The 14615-nt window shown below is 38.8% G+C and overlaps 1 protein-coding gene across 1 annotated transcript in view; it reads right to left on the reverse strand.

Annotated features, from left to right (window-relative positions):
- The window catches only part of GALNTL6 (polypeptide N-acetylgalactosaminyltransferase like 6), a 1248724-nt gene that overhangs the window by 229064 nt on the left and 1005045 nt on the right, over nt 1-14615 (reverse strand). Inside the window, exons 6-7 of the mRNA XM_062212832.1 lie at nt 8763-8948; nt 4750-4933 (exon numbers count right to left, since the gene is read on the reverse strand). Of these exons, the coding sequence (XP_062068816.1) occupies nt 4750-4933; nt 8763-8948 (370 nt within the window). The remainder of the gene's footprint in view (nt 1-4749; nt 4934-8762; nt 8949-14615) is intronic.

Genomic DNA, 14615 nt, shown 5'->3' on the forward strand with positions numbered 1-14615 from the left:
TAAAACTGCACAAATGTGTTGGGGAATGGGACGCATGCAGTTCGACTGTACAGCACATCTTCCCTTGGTGGTCTTGGTAGCCTGGTGGGAAGTGAAGAATTTCTGGCTCGCTTGGCTCAGTGCCGGTCTGGGCCCGTCAGCCATTGCTCCAGACTTCACGGTTGGATGAAGCAAGTCTTCCATCCACCTGTTCACTCCGCAAATGGCCACAAGGGCCAGAGCTGAGCCGATCTGAAGCCAGGAGCCAGAAGCTTCTTCCAGGTCTCCAAAGTGGGTGCAGAGGCCCAAGCACATGGGTCATCCTCAGCTGCTTTCCCAGGCACATTAGCAGGGAGCTGGATCAGAAGTGGAGCAGCAGGGACTCCAGCCAGTGCCCATAATGGGATACGGCACTGCAGGCTGGGCCTTTAACCTGCTGCATCACAGCACAGGCCCCTCACTGCTTTTCTTTAAAGTCTTCAGGCTATCAGTCTTTCTGTTAAAAAGTTTGACTTGAGCTCTCTGAGGAATTGGATTCCAGAAGAGCTTCATTATGAAGGATGCAGAAATAGCCCAGGCATTTTTTCAGTCTTAGAGCAAGGCCAACTAGCTGAAACACAAAGTTAAAACACTGTCTCTTGCCACACTGATGCTGTGTCCTGTTTTAGGAAAGATTGGTGACACATCTACTTGAAGGAGACAGAATTTATGTGTAGGACTGGATCTGAAACAACTTCAACAGTTCAGATAGCGTGGCTGCCTAATGTGCCCTGGGTAACCCAGGCAGTGGATTATAAGCACTCTGGAGTTTGTGGGAAATCACAGCGGGCAACAAGCATCATGGTCCCGGACTCGGTATAGCTTGGGCAGCCAACCCCTGAAGCACTATAGCTCCCGAGAGCATCACTGTAACAGCACAATAATTAGTGGGCATTAGTGGTCACTTGGAATTAACTTAGAAAATGAGCTTCTACCTCTACTTTGAAAAACACATGAAGGACAGACTGTTGGTAGTCAAGGTCACTGCTCTGCCCACCCCCCATGTCCCTACCCCCGAGAGCCACAGTTTGTAAAGTGAAGAGGACTACAGGATCCCCTACCCCCCTGGGTATCCCGGTGGGGTATCCATCCCACCAGGCTAAAATGCAAACTCCTTTGTTTTGTTCACTGTCCTCAAAGTACCTGGAACAGTGGATGGTTAATGAGGATTTGTTGAGTTAGTAACTAAATGGAATTTGGAGAATATGCTTGGGAAATGTAGATATCTAGTCCACTTGAGGACATTGTTCCTGCTGGAAATTAAACTTTTGGCTTTAGTATTGAAAAGTTTTGGGGTTTGCAATACATTTAAATATTTCTCTCTAATTTCCTTCTAGTCTTTTTGGCCTCCTTCCCCCTCTTCCCACAGAAAACCACACACTCTGACAGCAATGTCTTAAAACATGAAAGACTATGAGAAAGATATATAGACAGACTGTATTTTTTCTGTGTATCTTGAAGCTTTACATCTAAAGAAGCAAGTTATAGCTTAAAGCATGTCTGTTTATGAGTACTTTCAGGTGACTGGTGCAATAACAGAATTGCTTTGTACTCATACACTGTTCAGAGCTGCTTGGATAACTATTCTTTTATTACCAGAAAGGCAAATGCAGTATTTAAGATCAAAGTGGACACCTCCTGGAAGTTACATTTATTACAAAAGGCTGAAGTGTCCACATTCCTAGGAATAAAAAGATTTAAAGCAGAAAGACAGTAATATTCAGTAGACAAATGAAATTTTTGATGGGAAAGCAATTGCCTAAGTAGCTGACAAGGAAGAAGAGGTATTCTAATTCTGAAAGTTACGGATTCTGCCAGCTCTGGGGTTAAGCAGGGTGCTTGACCTTAGGCTAGCCACAGTCAGGGTCTGCAGAACAAAATTTCCATTGCCAATGCAAGCATTAATACTATTTTTGTATTTTTTACCACTGGAGTTTCCTTTGGTAGCATTTTGATCTCACTGTTTCAGAAAGCAGAAGCTCCACACTACTGTCACAGTGGAAGTAACATAAAAGGTCATTTTAGTCACTATTGGAGTATTTTGAAAGGTATCATTGATGAATTCCAGCCCTGCAAATGTGGTGACCTCAGAGTAGGAACTGAAGCTTGCTTATTTTGTTGTCAGCCACCGTCAAATAACAGTTCTATTGTGGTCAGGGCCATTTTGGATCTCCCCTGCCCCACTTTGTTTGTTTGTTTTAGTACTTAAAATAGTTTTTTTTTTTTATTTTCTCCTGTTTGGATAAAAGCGGATTTTATATATTTGTGATGCACAATACTAGTGTTGAAAGATAAATACATTGTGGGATGGCTAAATTAAACTGACATGGATACTAGATTGTACACTTACACTTTATCTCACCTTATGCCCCTTTGCCAAGATCTTCTATGTTTGCCATCAGGGACATCCAAAGAGCATCGCTCAGCTTGGTGTGTTCCAAGTGCATATTACTTACTAAGGTCACCAAAATCTTTCCTAGCAAATTCAAACATTCATGAAATTTTGGCTTAAGCATTTGCAGCATGTAATGAAGTTCCTTCTGATTTCTTTTCAATGTCTCTCCAATAGTTTGAGAGGTTTCTGAGATCCCAGATGCCAGAAGCTCTGGATGTGTATTGAGGGTGCCCGATTTTATAGAAGTGACTTCTCTGTCATTTTATCAGGTGGATCACCAGGCAATCCTAGAACTGGAGGAAACATTTTCCTGGTAATTATGAAATATTTACTATAATTTAAAGTGTTGGTGCCGCAGAAATGGTTTTTGTACCCAGTAGGCTTCTCTACAGCAAAATTTCATAACCCATATTATGATGAAGAGATAATATTGGGGGCTAGTGTTGTGGTGTATAGGGTAAAGTCACTGCCCGTGATGCCAGCATATGATACAGGTACTAGTTCTTGTCACAGCTGCTCGCTCTACTTCCAATCCAAACCCCTGCTGCTGTCCTGGGAAAGCAGCTGAAAATGGCCTAAGTACTTGGGCTCCTGCCACACACGTAGGGGACCCAGAAGAAGCTCCTGGATGCCTCTGGCCTGGCACAGCCCCAGCCATTGAGGTCATCCAGGGAGTGAACTAGTGGATAGAAGATCTATCTCTCTGTGGAATGCTGACTTTTTTTTTTTTTTGATAGAGTGGACAGTGAGAGAGACAGAGAGAAAGGTCTTCCTTTTCCATTGGTTCACCCCACAATGGCCGCTGAGGCCGGTGCGCACGAAGTCAGGAGCCAGGTGCTTCTCCTGGTCTCCCATGCAGGTGGGGGGCCCAAGCACTTGGGCCATCCTCCACTGCACTCCCTGGCCACAGCAGAGAGCTGGACTGGAAGAGGAGCAACCAGAACAGAATCCAGCACCCTGACCGGGACTAGAACCTGGGGTGCTGGCGCTGCAGGTGGAGGATTAGCCTGTTGAGCCATGGTGCCGGCCGGAATGCTGCCTTTCAAATACATAAATAAATAAATCTTAAAAAAGATAATATTGATCTTAATGTATTTAAAATGGATTCTTACAGAGTATGCAAAACCGTGATTACATTTTTCTTGTACTCAGAAAAATATACAATAGTTTTTTTCTCTCTTTTAATTAATTAATTAATTAATTTGAAAGGCAGAGCTGCAGAGAGAGAGAGAGAGGGAGGGAGAGAGGTCTTCCATCCACTGGTTCATTCCCCAGATGGTGCAGCAGCTGGAGCTGTGCCTATCCAAAGCCAGGAGCCAGGAACCAGGAGTTTCCTCTGGGTCTCCCACGTGGGTTCAGGGGCCCAAGGACTTGGGCCATCTTCCACTGCTTTTCCAGGCCACAGAAGAGAGCTGGATTGGAAGTGGAGCGGCCGGGACTTGAACCGTGCCCATATGGGATGCCGGCACTGCAGGTGGTAGCTTTACCTGCTACGCCGTAGCGCTGGCCCCTATTCAATATTTTACGTTATAAAAGTTTTAATGAGATCAAAGGGTGCAGTATGGGGGATAGATACTAGGGTATGACTTGGGCAATCCCTTGGCTGTTAAAGTTTGCCATTTACCCTTAATGGTTCTGATTTTTAAACTAAGCCATATTTCTTTTATTTTTCTTAAAATATACAATCCTTATGTCTGTACTGAAGAAAAGGAATTAGTTTTATAGGAATTAATCAATAGATTACTATTGTAAATTCTTTATGTTGTATTTACTTTAGGGGCAGGACTATGAAAGATTATTTCTTCTTTATATATCATTTCAAATGAGTTCCCCAAGTTAAAGTTATGAAAGCACCTCAGAAGCATTGACTTCTATAATAAGTAGACAATTCTCAACAAAGTATAGGATGTAGGCTTAAATATTGGTTTGTATTTTGTATCAATCCCCAAGAATAGAAAAAAAATAATTTCAGTAGTCTTTCAGGGAAAAGTAAAAAGAATAGGGTGAACTGCAAATAAGAAGAGAAATCTAAAAAGGGAACATTCATTCTTTCCCCATGCATTTTTTGTTAATGATGCAGGCTTTCCTGATTATTCTATCTGCTACTTTCTCTCTAGCTTAGAGCAAAGTTGGAGAAGGGTGAAGCATGTATCCAATGCAGCTTGTAATTTTCTACATCTTTGTAAGTCTGACCTTGCCCTGAGGTTTTGCATACTACTGCTGCCTATTTTATTCCATTTTATTAGAGATAATTGTCCTTATGGGTCCTAAGTCTGACCACCTGGAATGAATTACCTGCCCTCTCTCCTTTGGCCCCTCCCTCAGCTGCTACTCACTCAAAAGGGTCGCTGGGATCTGCCCTCTGGAGCTCTGGAGGGATGGGGATTCTTTTGTAGTACATTTCCCAGTCGAAGGCTCCTCGCATGGCATCCCCAGCTTGTGCCTCATACCCAAAGTGATTGTGGTCAATGACATCGATCATGGGACACACGATGGTTTTGTGGTTTAGTGCAATTTGGTCTGAAAAATGAAAGCACAAAATAGGAAATGACATGCCTGCCTAGGTCATCTATCATTTTTTAGCAAAGAGAAGCCTACAGATCCTCACTCATGCACAAGCTTGAAGCCTGGACTCATTAGAGCACTTGGCAGGAATCTCTGTTTGAATGCCAGACTTAACATGAAGGGACAGTGATTAGGTACAATTAGAGTTGTTGTATTTTCCTTTAAGAAAGTTATGTCCCAGAGAGACTTGCAGAAATCCATTTAGCTCTACTTCTGTCACATTTTTGCTTTGACCTGTCCCCAATCTGTCATTTTATCGTGTATCCAACATGTGCAGAGTATAAACAGTACTGTGTTTCTTCAAGCAAACAGCTACAGCCTGCTGAGAAAATACTGGCCTGTTTTCTGCAGGTTCCAAAATGTAAATATTTATCTTTATGATTTTAGTAGCATCTAATCCTATGACAGTCATCATGACTGTTACCCCCTAAATGCTGATAGTTCGTTTATATAAAATTCTTTGCTCTTGTGTTTGCTAGAGATTTTGCCAAACCTATTTTGCCACTATTTTTTGAAATAGACTCTACCTGAGCCATACATTTTTATCTTCTTTCATTATATAAAAATGTACTAAGTGGTATGACACTACTATTACTCCTGGTAATACTAAGTTCTTGATCAACCACTAAGTGACTTACACTATTTCAAATAGTCCTAGCAATCCTATAAGGTGGCTGTTATTTTGATTCCCAATTTATGTATTAGGAAATTGAGCCTAGAGAATTTAATTAGTAAAATAATTTGTCAAGGGTCACTCAGCTTTTCAGAATTACCAGGATGTGACACCTGCTTAAAGTCCAGTCAAAAACTGTCCTTTTGAATTTGCATGGTGCATAGAGTTTCACAAAGGTGATTTTTTTTTCTTTTGCTTCTAGTACCTTCCTTTCTTATTATTGTGATGGCATTAATAGCCAGCACATGGAACTGGTATTTGCTACTTTGGTTCACCTAGAAAAGTATCTTTCTTCCTGAGAATGTGCATTTAATCAATATTTATTATAACAAACCAATTCTGTCTGATAGGCAGAATGTTGGATATGAACGTCTGCTCTCTTTTTATTTGGAAAATCTTTGGATGTGGTGTGTACCATTAAATGAAAGAACAATGGATAGCCCACTTAGAAGTGGCTATTTCCATATCATATTTTCCCCAGATATCCAGGAGTGAAGAAAACTGTCAAGGATAAAATTCTTACAGTTAGGAAGCTATACATTTGTTTCACAAATTTCTCCTAAGCATAGAACGGGAAGCATAATGTTTTATTGGCCATAATGACAAGCAACATTATGTAATGGCACTGATAAAACAGTGTGTAAAAACTATGGAATCCTATAGAAGACCTCCCCTCTAGATCTACATACCTATTCGTTCATTCATTCATTCATTCATTCTTTCATATCCCAATAATTATTTATTTAACAGAAAATATTGTGTTATTCACTTTTCTGGATGGTCAGAACAATGAATTATACCACAAGAACTCCTAACTTCAGGACTGGAGCAATGATGATAAACTAATAAATAATTAAATGTGGTGTTGTAGGAGGTGATACATGATATGAAAAGAAAATAAAACAGGACAGGAGGAGTGCAGAATGCTGGGGCCTAGAAAAGGGTTGTGATTTTAGATGGCCTGAGCCTAATAAACCTGAGAGCCCAGAGGTTCCCTGTATCTGATTTCAGGTAATTAACAGACTCAGAGACGCAGCACTATTTCAAGTTAATCTGCACCAAGGGCTCGGATTTTCATTTGAGCAAGCCTTATAATGGGTTTTAATCTTTATTTAAATAGTGTCTCTGCAGAGATGTCTTTGACAGAGACGACCATCATTGCTTTGCCCGAAACATTTCTATCACCTCTACAGGTATTTTAGCATTAAGGTTTCAGTGATTTTCTTCAATCAAATTCAGAATCAGGTTGATTTAGAAGTTGTTTGACCAACAGGAGTCCCAAGGTGACCCAAAGAGAGTGAGTTCATTAACTTAACTTTCAATTTTTTCTTCAGATTTTCTTTTAGCTCTCATCCAGATGTACTAGCTTAGGGTGAAAGCAGAATGACTAAGTTTTCATCCAAGGCTTGAATCTGCATTTCAATTTCCAAGGATCAAACAAATGGACTCCTAATGGGAAATTGAAATTCAGGTATAATCCCTAGGTGAAAAATGAACCAGGAAACTGTGGCTCCGCCTGTTTTTTCATTTTGGATGATGTGTCAAGACACTGATAGAGGAAAATAAAAAAGATAGTGATTCTAAGCTTGAATCATTTCTTATCCATCAGGCCTCCAGGAAATGAAATGCTTTAATGAGAAAAAGTGGGCTGTGGGTTTTTCTTATTCTCTCTCTTTTTTTTTCCCCCTATCTTTATCTTTGTGTTGTTGTTCAAATCATAGAATACAACCAGAGAATTGACAATGGGCATTTAGGGATTTTTTTGGTTCATAAATAAATAAGGTCTCTTGCTGACTTCTTTGAATATTCAACACCATATAGGTCAAATTCAGTTTGAGGGAATCTCACTGTTGCTGATGAAGCTCTAAATTGCTGTGTCCTTGGACAAGGTACTTTTAATTAAAAGCTCAGAGGAGTCTCTGACTGTAGGAGCACTGAAACATTTCTGTTGATTAGGTCCGCCAAGCAGTCATCTGTACAGGGGTAGGTATGTGGGTTGGGTGATGTGGTCAGGCTCTTAGTTGCTGGTTGTTTCCTATTTTAAGTCCTATACAGTTTCAATTGATTTTCCCTCACATCTTTCACTAATGGAACTTTGTTGGTTTGAGCTGAAATCCTGCACAATGATCAATAGAAAATCATTGTGTTTGAGACAGCTATTGTGGAGGCAGTTGTTACTGGCTTTAGTTCTAAGGCCAGGCATATATTTGCAATAAAAGTTGATTTACCAATATCTAGAATAATAGGAAGAAGTATAATATGTAGGAAACGTTTGTTTTAGAAAAAAGCATTTTTTCAGGCTTGCAATTTATTTCTCATCTGCAACTGAACTTTACTTATGTATCTGACTTCATTGTAAAATAAATAAAAAAAGAGATGAAGCTTGAATTGAGCCACATGTGTATTTTCGAGCTTGAGTTACTTGCAGACTTTCCTGTTTCTGACAGTTCAAGTGTGGTATAACTTAGCTTTCTTCATTCCCTTCTCTTAGCCATACTGTGAACGTTTAAGACATATTAACTAGATAGCATTTTGTGGCATTTGAGGGGACTCTGTGCAATATGGGGGTTTTTATATTTAGGGATATAGGCTGGAGGTAAAAGCAGAATGAACATAAAAGCAATAATATTATGTATTTTGGGCAATGTCAAGGTGCTTATATTTTAACTGTATGTTGGGGATAAATAATTTTCTTTCCTCCTTTCTTGGCAGTCCTGTAACATTTTTTGAAGTGTGTGTTTATATTTTAATCTCATTGTAGTTACAGGATGGCTATAAAAAACATTTTGGGCTAATTTTTCTTTTAGTGTTTACCCAGTGAATATAACTGCAATAAAAGAGAACATCTAAGAGAAATGAAACTTTTTAAAACCTGAAGTAAGATTGTAGTTAGTATTATCTAAAATGTCAATTTAAATGCAATTCTATAGTTACCTGTTTATCCTCAGCAGTGGATAAGACAGCATTAAAGATTCTCTCTGTAAAAGTTTTAGAAGGGGTCTTTTGCCCTTGCTGATTGCAAATTAAATTAAAAAAATACCACACACTCCCTCTGGTGGACCACAATTCTCCCCCTGGCTCCCATGGTGTCACCTTATGATGTGTACTCACTAAGGAGTGGAGGCAGCCAGTTCACATTGACCTCACAGTGGGAGTCCAGGAACGTCAGGACCTCTCCTCCTGCCATCGATGCCCCCAAGAGTCGGGTCCGAATTAGTCCTTCTCTTTTCTTGGTGCGAACAATTCTCACTTTGGAAAATCTGGCCATGTATTCTTCTAACTTATCTTTCAAGTGATCTAGGAAGGAAGTAGAGAATGCACAGAAAGAACCCAAAACATTAGCCATTGTTCATCGATGTTTTTTCATAGAGAGTATGTGAATGGTGAGTCCTACCATAACATTTCTAAAGTCTGTGTTTGTCTTCTCATCTGTAGGGGGAGATACTAACAAAACTTTATGCCTAGAAGTTTTTATGTTTTCTGAAAGATTCACAACCTGCAATTATTGCCCTATGTTTGAACACAGAAATGGACACTGACACATTAGCATTCTGTCAAGAAGTTATAGTTGGCCAGGACTACCATGTTTAATCTTGGCCAGTACTGGCCAAGATGGTCATTGGCCCTCTGATGCCTGCTGTGCAAAATTAGATGAACATCCTGTATATGGGTTGTTCCCAGTAATAGGGCTCTTTACAGCAAGCTTTCATCTAGTGTTCTCTACGTTGAAAATAATGCATGTAAAACTACAGAAAATTATCAGTCAAAACAACAAGAACCAGATTCCCAAACCCTACCCACCTCTGCAATACTAGTAACAAACTGGTAAGCAAGTTCAGCATTTGGCTTCTGACTTGAATTGGAAAGATAATTGACTTGATGTTGGCATAGATATGGATAGGAATAGTAGGTGACTTTCTATACTGGTAGTTTTATGAACCTTGCTATTTAAAATTTGGAAATATTTCTTACCTATTTAAAGTTGGAATTGTTTCTTTTTCTAATTAAAGACAAACAATGGAAGCAACATCAAATCAGGTGATTTATTTATGGAATAAAATATTTCTTTCTTTTAGTGATAAAAAATGTGAATATCTCAGGTCTTCTCATGCCAAATAAGTGCAATTGGTGGCTCTCTGTGCGGAATGTGCTTGCATATTTTACATTCTCTGCTTTCACTCTCCCATATCTAAGACATTATAAGGGCTTTACTGTAGTTTCTGACAAGTATAACTTCATATTCATAGAAATGGAGTATGCTCTGCATTTTTCACTTTTCAAAACTTCTCTGTACATCTGAAATCAAAGGCCATAATATTATTGAGTCTTTTCCCATGATCTGTAGTGACAGGGATTCATGTAGGATTTATGATCCCTTCCTGATATCCAATTTATCAGATGTCAGAATTACTCTATATAGGAGTTTCTCTGTATGGAAGGATTTATTCCTGTGCTTGTTAATATTGGCCTTTAAAGAAACCTTAATTCCTTTTTTATTGACTGCTATGTAACTATATTTCACAGATGTATCAAGTAAAACAATATTTAACTTTCTAATTTTTACTATGAAGAACGTTAGGTGAGATAATTTCAGAGACAGTTTAGCTTAAAATATGAAAGAATGACTTGATCAGCACTTGTCCTGACTGTCGAGGAACAACTTACTACTTTATTCCTTTTAGTATTTTTTGTTCTACTTAATACCATTGCTTGAACTCTTTAATTAACACACAATTATTCTTAGGTGTTTAAATTTAAATGAAAAGTGATCCCTGTTAAATATAAGAGTGGGAATAAGAGAGGGAGGAGATGTACAGTTCGGCACATGCTCACTCGGACTTACCCCTAATGGTGGAGTTAGAAATGTGCCAGGGGATCCCAATTCAATCCCATCAAGGTGGCATGTACCAATGCCATCTCACTAGTCCAAGTGATCAATTTCAGTTCACAATTGATCACACTGATAGGTCTAAGAGTCAAAGGGATCACACAAACAAGACTAGTGTCTGCTAATACTAACTGATAGAATAAAAAAGGGAGAGAATGATCCAACATGGGAAGCGGGACACACAACAGACTCATAGAATGGCAGATGTCCTAAATAGCACTCTGGCCTCAGAATCAGCCCTTAAGGCATTCGGATCTGGCTAAAAAGCCCACGAGAGTATTTTAGGCATGGAAAGCCAAGACACTGTGGCAAAAAAAAAAAAAAAAAAAAAACACTTAAATGAAAAATCTCTGTGAGCGAGATCCCAGCAGAAAGAATGGGCCATCAAAGAAAGAGGTACCTTTCTCTGAAGGGAGGAGAGAAGTTCCACTTTGACTAGGGCCTTGTCTAAATAAGATCGCAGTTGGCGAACTCAAGAGTCTTCCATAGCCTTGACAGCTCATGACAAGAGCCTTGGGTGATTACTGATGCCATAAATAAGAGTGTCAATTGTTAAATCAACAACAGGAGTCACTGTGCACTTACTCCTCATGTAGGATCTCTGTCCTTGATGTGTTGTACTATGTGAATTAACGGTATAACTAGTACTCAAATAATACTTTATACTTTGTGTTTCTGTGTGGGTGCAAATTGTTGAAATCTTTACTTGGTATATACTAAATTGATCTTCTGTATATAAAGATAATTGAAAATGAATCATGATGAAGAACGGGATGGGAGAGGGAGTGGGAGATGGGATGGTTGCAGGTGGGAGGGTGGATATGGGGGGAAAAAGCCACTATAATCCCAAAGTTGTACTTTGCAAATTTATATTTATTAAATAAAAGTTTAAAAAATATGTTCCCCTTATCTTGTTCTTTCTGTAACTAATAGGGGTATTGCGATCAGGTTATAGAAAGCAAAAGTTGCAGGAGTTGGAGTCGGAGTAGACCTGGGATGGAGGTCTCTCTCAGGGATGAATATAGGTGGGTTATTAAAACTGGATTTCCTCACCTATATAATATGAGCGACTTGCAGGATTGTTTTTCCCTCTTGGAGGGTAGTGAGGAATCAAGCTTTGAGTGAGGCTCTGGTTAGAGACATGCCAGTGCTCATTCAATAGACATTTATTACATTAATCACTGGAGACTCCAGTAAGTCACTTTTACTTAAAGGGAGAAACAGCATTTCCATCTGAAGAAATGCCTTTGAATGCTAACTAGAAAGACAAAATAATGTAGAATATTCTACATTAATATTAATGTTTTTATGTATATTATATATATATATATAATGTTGTTATTTGGATAATTCATCTTGTATCGATTGCCAATTTAAAGGAAATAACTTTGATAAAATGAACTAATGTGCACATAAATGCAGGATCACAATTTATTTCAATCAACAGGCTAATTCCACATTATTTCTCTTTGCTCTGAAACAGGTACTCAGTGCAGAGGCCTGCCTCTTACTCCTCTCCACCACCCTCATTTGAAGTCCTGGCTCCCCCGTGTTCAAGTTGCAAAGCAAGATTCCAAAGGAGTACACAACACAGCATCTTCTGTGAGTAAGGCTGAATCTTGACCATCTTGTCAGGGAAATAAAGCAGAAACAAGTGACACAGTTGCATGATCAAAGGCAACATCTAAGTGATGTATGACCAACATAGGTATTCTGTATGTATTGGAGTCTTGAAAATCCTGTGTTCTGTCAGTATTCCCTACATTAATAGACATTTAGGAAAACTTTGTAATCTCATTACTATAATATATTCAAACATTGACATCTTTATGTATCACCAAATTTTTAAAAAGTGACATTCTATAAATTTATTTGTAAGTCAGTTATTTGGACTACAGAACAGATAATCTCACTGAATATAGTGTCTTGACAGCTATTAGGAACTAAAATAGATCATAAATATATGTGAAGTTCACCAAAATAGTTCTTTTCCCCATCTTTCTTTAAGCTTCATTGTTCTGTTGTCAGATGTAACACGCAGCAATCTAAGATGCATTGACTTCTTTTCTTCCTAATCCCCAAAGATTAGAGGTATCTCTTCTGGGGGAGAGGGAGAACAATTTTCCATAGCTGTATAAAATGAAGTTGCTCTAGAATATCCTCCCTTCCCAAGAGTTCCAAAGTAAAGTCACCTGAGAATGGTTGTCTCAACTTTGTATTTAGACTTCCATGTTCTTTGCTTTATAAGAAATTCTCTAAACTATGGTTCCCTCTGTACACATTTTCTGATACAGTCCACTTTTATTCTATCAAAGCCCATTTTAACATTCTAAGAATATTGTATGGTATGAATTCACTAAGCACAAGGGATTTGGCCCAACTAGTCTGCTAGATGTTTAGATCAATTTCTCTGGTTGAAACTTTGTGGTGATAATTAGTTTGCTTTGCCTTAGATAATGATCTGGTTGACTGCCCTTTGGGATCCCATCCTCTTAGTAGTTCAGTAGTAACATCTAATTACTCATATCTCACAATGAAGGCAGGTATCATCAGTCCAATTAGCAAATTAAACTCTCATACAAGGGAGTTACTGGAGATGGTAGACTGATTGCTTTAAATTAATAACATTTTGTCTTTCTTTTGTATGAGCAATGTTTAGGTTCATTTAAAAATACTAACATGATTTTAAACAAGATTTTATATTATTTTAATTCAAGCATAGCATGTTTGAAGATCACTTTTTTTTATTTAGTAAAAATAAATTTCCAAAGTACAGTTTATGGATAACAATGGTTTCCCCACACCATAATTTCCCTCCCACTCGCACCTCTCCCTTCTCCCGCTCCCTCTCCTATTCCATTCAGATCAAGATTCATTTTCAATTATCTTTATATACAGAAGATTGATTTAGTATATATTAAGTAAAGATTTCATCAGTTTGCACCCACACAGAAACACAAAGTATAAAATACTGTTTCAGTACTAGTTATAGCATTACTTCACATTGGACAACACATTAAGGACAGATCCCACATGAGACGTAAGTACACAGTGACTCCTGTTGTTGACTTAACAATTTGACACTCTTGTTTATGGCATCAGTAATCTCCCTAGGCTCTAGTCCTGAGTTGCCAAGGCTATGGAAGCCTTTTGAGTTTGCCAACTTCGATCTTATTCCAACAGAGTCATAGTCAAAGTGGAAGTGGAAGTTCTCTCCTCCCTTCAGAGAAAGGTACCTCCTTCTTTGATGGCCCCATTCTTTCCACTGGGATCTCCCTCGCAGAGATCTTTCATTTAGGTCTTCTTTTTTTTTTTTCCAGAGTGTCTTGGCTTTCCATGCCTAAAATACTCTCGTGGGCTTTTTAGCCAGATCCGAATGCCTTAAGGGCTGATTCTGAGGCCAGAGTACTATTTAGGACATCTGCCATTCTATGAGTCTGTTGTGTGTCCCGCTTCCCATGTTGGATCATTCTCTCCCTTTTTGATTCTATCAGTTAGTATTAGCAGACACTAGTCTTGTTTGTGTGATCCCTTTGACTCTTAGACCTATCAGTGTGATCAATTGTGAACTGAAATGAGATGGCATTGGTACATGCCACCTTGATGGGATTGAATTGGAATCCCCTGGCACATTTCTAACTCCACCATTAGGGGTAAGTCCGAGTGAGCATGTGCCGAACTGTACATCTCCTCCCTCTCTTATTCCCACTCTTATATTTAACAGGGATCACTTTTCAATTAAAATTCGAACACCTAAGAATAATTGTGTGTTAATTACAGAATTCAACCAATAGTACTAGAACAAAAAAAAATACTAAAAGGGATAAAGTATTAAATTGTACATCAACAGTCAGGACAAGAGCTGATCAAGTCACTGTTTCTCATAGTGTCCATTTCACTTGAACAGGTTTCCCCTTTGCTGCTCAGTTAGTTGTTGCCAATCAGGGAGAACATATGATATATGTCCCTTTGGGACTGGCTTAATTCACTCAGCATGATGTTTTCCAGATTCCTCCATTTTGTTGCAAATGACTTGATTTCATTGTTTTTGACTGCTGTGTAGTATTCACTTTTTG

This window comes from Lepus europaeus, chromosome 16, assembly GCF_033115175.1.
Source record: "Lepus europaeus isolate LE1 chromosome 16, mLepTim1.pri, whole genome shotgun sequence".
Classification (NCBI taxonomy): domain Eukaryota; kingdom Metazoa; phylum Chordata; class Mammalia; order Lagomorpha; family Leporidae; genus Lepus; species Lepus europaeus.